This window comes from Pteropus medius, unplaced genomic scaffold, assembly GCF_902729225.1.
Source record: "Pteropus medius unplaced genomic scaffold, Ma_sr-lr_union100, whole genome shotgun sequence".
NCBI lineage: Eukaryota > Metazoa > Chordata > Mammalia > Chiroptera > Pteropodidae > Pteropus > Pteropus medius.
The window spans coordinates 1,494,916-1,501,288 of record NW_024344378.1 but is presented as its reverse complement, the minus strand read 5'-3'; the positions used below and the strand labels follow the sequence as shown (position 1 = coordinate 1,501,288).

The window sequence follows — 6,373 nt, the reverse complement described above, 5'->3', positions numbered from 1 at the left end:
ACCAACCCTTCCGTGCACCCCCAGCACCACGCACCCCCCCAACACGCTGCAGCAATGCAGCCCTCCACACCCACTGCCCCTCCCTCTCTCCCTCCCTCCCTGAGGTGAGGCCTCTCGGCAGCCGTACTGGGCTGCCTTGTCACTAACGGAGGCCCAGTGAGTGGCCACCGGGTAATGGGGGATGGCTCCCTCGGTCATACGTGCGGGAGTGGCAGCGGCACCTCGGAGTCTGAGACCCTGCAGAGGGGACCGCGGTCGGGGCAACGTCTGTGCCCGGTTTTCCCGTAGGGAAGGTGGGGTGCTGTCTCAGGCTTGCCATGTGTCTTAACTGGGTTCACAAACAGTGCCCCCCACGAGCACAGTCACACCCGTCCCCGGGAGGTGGCCCTAAGCAGCAGCCGCTGTGCGCCCCCGGCACGGCCCCGACTCCTCCATTTCCCCGCATGCTCCCCACTGGGACGTCCCTTCGCCAGGCGCATCCTCGGGGCCCCACCTGGCCTCTGGCGAAGCCCTCGAAGCCATCGTAGATGGCGAACATCTTGTGCCCATTGGAGATGCCGACGCGCACCGCCGAGCGCACGGCCGCGTTCATCCCGGCGGCCGGCGCGCCCACGTTGATGATGCCCACGTTGTGGCTGCTCTGCAAGACAGGGGCACACGCCATCGCTCCCCACGCACACGTAGACGGGGCCCCACCCGTCCCCCATGCCAGACGCGGGACAAAGGCCGCAGTTCCCAGGCCAAGAGGGGGGCCAGGCAGGACCAGAGGCACGCGCAGCGCCATCACTCACCTTGGGGATCTGGGAGTCCGGCATCTTGCTGGCAAGCCGCTTGTAGATGTTGAGGTTGTCCTCGAAGCTCCTGGAAGAAGACCAGGGTCACGGCGAGGACCGGGCAGGCAGGCGCTGCGCGTCCCTGGGCAGGGGACCGCACGGCGGCAGACCCTGCTAGCCCTTGCGGGGACACAGCGTTGCACGGGTTGTCGTGAGGACGCACACCGAGTCGATGTCCAGTTCTCTCTGGCCAGCCACGGGCCACTTCCTATCTTAACGTCACCAGGTCTGATACCCTCTCCCAAACAGACAAACTGCTGCCTCTCACAGGGACGGACGCACAGCCAGGCGGTGGGCACACCTTCCCACGACAGCCCCTGCACAGTCACCTTCCTCGGAGCTGCACGGCGTCCTTGAACCTCCTCTCGTCCATCGCCTTCTGCACGTCCTGGGTCTGTGCGGGGCGACAAGAGGGCGGTGGCAGCGTCAGGGTCAGCACGTCTCACGCCTGGGGCAGACGCAGCACAGCTCCGGGCCTCCCCCTGGCCCCACAGGCCAGCAGCCTGGCACTGCACGTCTACACCAGGCTGCCGCCAGCCTACCAGCACCAGCAGTGAGGGACATGCCCGTCACCGCCTGGCTTGGGCCGCTTGGCACAACGGGACAGGATGACCCCACCGGCCACACTAGGGCGGACTGAGATCTAGGGACTATGCTCCGGGAGACCAGAGACAGAAGGAAATGCACGTTGCAGACACAGTTCTGACAAACGCAGGCTTGACCCCGATGAGAATAAAGCAACCGAGACAGCCAGCCCAGGAGCTGCGGGACTGCATGGGGTCGCAGCGCACAGAGCGGAGTGGCCTGGAGGTGATGTCCCTTCAACCTGCAGGTCTCCAGAAGCCGGGCTGTGCCTGCATGTTTGCCTCTGAAGGAACAGATACACACAGACACACAGTCATGCACAAACACAAATACGTGTATACACACACACAGTCATGCACATGTACACAACCAAAAACACATACGTGTACACACACAGTCACGCACACACAGACACAAAAGCAGTCACACACAGACACAGTCACACACACAAAGATATACGCAGACGTACAGACACACAAACACGCATACACACAATCACAAACCAAATACATGTACGCAGACATACGCACAAAGATACAATCAGACACCAATATGTATACACAGTCACACAGAGACACACGCACACAGACATGCGCAGTCACGCGCATGGAGGCTTCACCCTCCCGTGGGCTCTTAGTGATGGCGCACGCAGGGCTCCTTCCGACAGCCCGTGGCTCCGTGGCCTAACCGCCTCGCGGCACGCGTTATAAAACATGCACGCTTCAGGACCATGGGCAAGGGCAGGGAGGTGACAGTCATGGCGACACTGACAAACACAAGCGCGAATCCATTCTCTCCATCCCCGACACGCCAACAGGAGCCCTCACGGATCCCCACAGGCGGGACTCACTTTCAGGGGTGGTCACATGAGGTGCCACAGAACTGAGAGAGGGCCAGGGGTCAGAGGCCGCTGCCGCATGGGCAGCTCCTTGCATCCTGGGAAAAGTCATTTAGCCCCGGGGCCGCCCAGGGCCACTGCCAGCAGCAGACGCGGGGATGAGGCCCCGTCTCACCGTCTGCACGCACTCCATCAGGGGCAGTCGCACGGCCTGGTTCCCACTCAGTGACACCACGCACGCCGGGGTCTCTGGGGTGGCCTGCAGGAGGGCGACGACAGCCTCCACTCCCATGCGGCTGGCCTGCAAACGACACTCAAGAGAGTCGGACACAACCCACGCTCCCGCCGGAGACCCCCGGGTGGCCCCAGGCAGAGGCGTCCACGGCCCCCATCTCCCAGGACGGAACCCCAGGCAGTCTTCCCCACGACCTCCAATGGAGACATGTGGGGCGGGGAGGGAGAAGCTGTCAGAGGCTAGGGCCACCCTGTGCTGCAGGTGGCACTTCAGCCGATGGTGCCGCTGCACAGGTCAGCGTGGCCTGCTGGTCCCTTCGCACTCCCCAAACACCCCTTCCTGGTGAATCTGCAGGCAGTTTCCACCCATACTTACCAAAATCCTGTCGAAGGCCGAGGGTGTCCCGCCTCTCTGCACGTGGCCGAGTATGGTCACACGTGTGTCATAGCCCAGCTGCTTCACCACCAGCTGTGGGGAACACATGTGGGCAGGTCAGGGCCCACGAGGGACAGGGGCTGGGGGCTGACCGAGGGTTTTCCACTCTTTCCTCAGATCTATGTGGGACAAGTCCCAATTCTTAAATTTCTCTTCCTGAAGGAATGCTCGGTTTAATGGCTAACTGAAATTTTTAAAAAAACAAGCTTTTATCAGATAAAATCTTTATTTCTACCATCTCACAAATGAACGTGAATAATGTGGTTTTTAAGGAAAAACACTTTCTACAGATTGTGTTTAAAACACGATTAATACTTTACAAACACGCAAATATTTCCAGGTCACTCTGCCTTTGTATGGCTACACGTGAAAAGCAGGACGCAGTCAGTCAAGGTGTCCCCCACGGCCAGGACCCGTGAACAGCTAGGTGCCCAGGACCTCGCTGACCACTCTGCAAACAGAGCCCTTAGGGAGCCAACAGCATGTGATTCAATCCCAGCTGTGACTCTGGTCTTACTACTTCCTGGGAATACTAGCCTGCACCTTGCACAGCTCTCTCCCAGGTCCACAGCCAGTACAGGAATAATGAGGGTAAAACACAGAAACCGACTCGTAAAACCAATCTGACAACACTCTCTGCCCCAACAGTGGCTTCGACCACAGCCTGTCAATCTGCGTCCCTGGTGTTTCGTCCAGAACGAGCCCGTCATGGGCCTGATAAGCCAGCACCACGGCCGGGCCCTGGCACAGGACAGCGGCATGGGCCCTGCTGCAGGCGGGGAGTGGCAGTGACTTACACCCAACAACGCGGCTTTCTCCGTGAGGACATGCTCAGCTACTGCTCCAGGGGAGGGGACAGGGCTCGCTGCTGCGGTTCACTCCTCCTGGCTCTCAGGGAGGCTGGTGCCCAGAGCTGGACCCTCCCAGTCTCGCTCTGCCCCATTTCCTCCCTCTGTGTGTGTGTGTGGGGGGGGTGGCGAGGAGGCTCCAGCCCTTTGGGAACACTTATGCCTCTCCAGAAGCCGGGAGCTGTATGATGCTCACGTCACTGAAGCAATGAGTCACTATGAAAACGTTTTTAACTCTCAGCGAACAAAGAAAAATGTTTCCAAAATAATAACGTAGTGTGCCAAGCCCAACCCCTGCCGGCCGTGTCACCTGCCCTGGATTCCAGGCAGGTGACAGAAGGGACGTGGAAGTCAAACACACTCACCTCCTTGATCTGCTCCGAGGTGATAGGCTTATTTTGGTTATCGATCGCTCCTTCAGCCACGATGATGATGTTCAGCCTTTTTTTCCGGGCTCGGTTCTAGGGAAACAGAAAAGAAAAATCGGGAAATGCCTAAACCGTCCGTGACAACAGACCTGTGGCAGAGTGCACAGCTGAGCTGGCCTCTTGCCAGGTGCAAACCGGTACCTACTTTCACGATGGTACAGAAAGAAGGTGAGGTGCTCTGGGTGAGTGGGTGCAGGAAGGCAGGAAGGGGCCTACGGGATCCGGTGACGTCACCATACCTGAGGTCAGCACCCAGGCCGCCCCTCAGACAGCAGTGAGCCCAGAGGCTGGCTCCCCCAATCCACTGCAGACCGGGCGGGCCCTGCTGGGACACCCGGAGCTGCTGCTGTCCTCACAGGTTCAGGGCAGTCACCCGAGGACACCCTGACATCATCACTCAGTGCCAGAGCCGCCCTGCCAGGATCCCAGAGGACGTCGCCCATGGTGGGCTGTTCTCACGAGGCCACGGCATCCGCGTCTGGGGTCACAGACACGTGTGTTGTTTGGCTTGGGTTTTTTTTGATAGACGTTAATAAGTGTGCTACACTTTGATGACTACACAATTCAGAAGTTTTCTAAAAGGTGCAAAGTCGAGACTACAAGAGTAACTCTTGGGGCACCACTTGAAAACGCAGAAATAGACGTAATGGCACATCCAGAAGCAGGGCTCAGCCAAACAGCCACGCTCCCGAGTAAGGCATAACACCCTGCGGCCGCCCTGTCTGCGCAGGTCGCTGGGTGCCTCTGGCTCTCCACCTGGACTGACGCACGCGCTCACCAAGGGTCATACAGCCACTAAGGCACCGCCCAGCCGCACCCGACAGCCGAGGGAAGTCGCCCGGGGTGGCAGAGCCGGGACCCAACCCCAGGCCTAATGCCAGAGTCCTTCACGGTCCTACATGGAAACACCTGTGAGATCCGGGGTGCCCGGGCTTGCTTCCTGGGCCAATTCATCTAGCAACGTATTTGGAAAATTCCGTCATGTGCTACATTAATGACTGATAAAAAACCCCCACAGGTATGAGAGTATCAAGTGTTTCCGCACGTGGGTGGGGGTGACGTGCTCGGACCTGGGTGCTAGCTGACAGGGCAGCTTTCCACGTATGGACCTCAGGGAGCTGGCAGGTAGGGCCACATGGTAGCAGAAACAGTGGACAAACCTACAGTCTGTGCCTAATACCCGCACGGCCACCTCAGCGCTGGCCTCCGACCCGCCGCGAGGGGTCTCGGCCCTGCGGGTGACAGCAGCGGCCTGGGTCAGGCAGGGACTACTAGGGAGGAGGACGGCTGGCAGGGACCGGCACGCCCTTGGTGTCCCGAGAGACAGTAAGTAAACGGACGCCAGCAGCAGCACACACAAATGCCCGCCTAGGAAAGCCACCGAGGTCTCATGCAACCAGTCACACGTGTCCTATCGCCAACCAGCCGACAGAGGGCGCCGCCACCGCCCAGGTCAGACCAGGAAACAGGGAACTCCTTTGTCTGTGGCAAGCCAACGCCACACGCGCAAGGTGCCCTCCCTCGGTTCTGAGGGACGGCATTAGGTCCGCAAAGGTCACCCGGTGCTGTGCCTCCACTCCGGTCTCTGAATCTGCTACCGTGAAGGTGGCCGTGACACCTGACCGCACAAGCGCCCTTGCCCCGTGCCTGGAAGGAGCCTGTGCCACAGCCTTCCCCCTTCGCCTGCACACTAGCGACAAGGCACGGCTGGGAAGGGAGGCGCGGGAGGTCCCCCGCGCTGCGGCGCCCGTCCTGAAAGCTAGTGGTGGCTTCGCGTGACACCCCCCCCGCCCGTTAGAGGGGAGTGCGCCTCCCACGAACCCCCCGCGGCGTGAAGCGCGACCACGCCACGAACCGCGGCCAGGGCGGTGGGGACACGCAGCGGACAGATCCGCCCGACAGGTGGCGAGCGGGGAGCCAGATCACACCCAGCTCTGCTCCCCGGTGTGCAGAGAACGGGGAGCGGATCCTCCTTCGACAGCTGCGACCTCAGGGCATGGCACCTCCTGTACCTAAGACGCTGGCCTCCGCCGCGCAGGGACAGGGCACCGTCGCCGTGTCTCCAGCGCGTGCCCGTCCGCAGCGCCGGGTGACCCGTCCACATACGCAGCTGGGTCCCCGGCAGCCGCGGGACTTCGCGCTAGGGGCCAGCCTTCGCCCGTCCGCCCCGA

The 6,373-nt window shown here is 60.9% G+C and overlaps 1 protein-coding gene across 1 annotated transcript in view; it reads right to left on the bottom strand.

Moving 5' to 3' along the window:
- PFKP (phosphofructokinase, platelet) overlaps positions 1–6,373 on the bottom strand; it is a 49,004-nt gene that overhangs the window by 14,903 nt on the left and 27,728 nt on the right. Inside the window, exons 7-13 of the mRNA XM_039872413.1 lie at positions 5,383–5,434; positions 4,140–4,235; positions 2,867–2,959; positions 2,432–2,557; positions 1,163–1,227; positions 792–861; positions 494–640 (exon numbers count right to left, since the gene is read on the bottom strand). Coding sequence (XP_039728347.1) covers positions 494–640; positions 792–861; positions 1,163–1,227; positions 2,432–2,557; positions 2,867–2,959; positions 4,140–4,235; positions 5,383–5,434 — 649 coding nt within the window. The remainder of the gene's footprint in view (positions 1–493; positions 641–791; positions 862–1,162; positions 1,228–2,431; positions 2,558–2,866; positions 2,960–4,139; positions 4,236–5,382; positions 5,435–6,373) is intronic.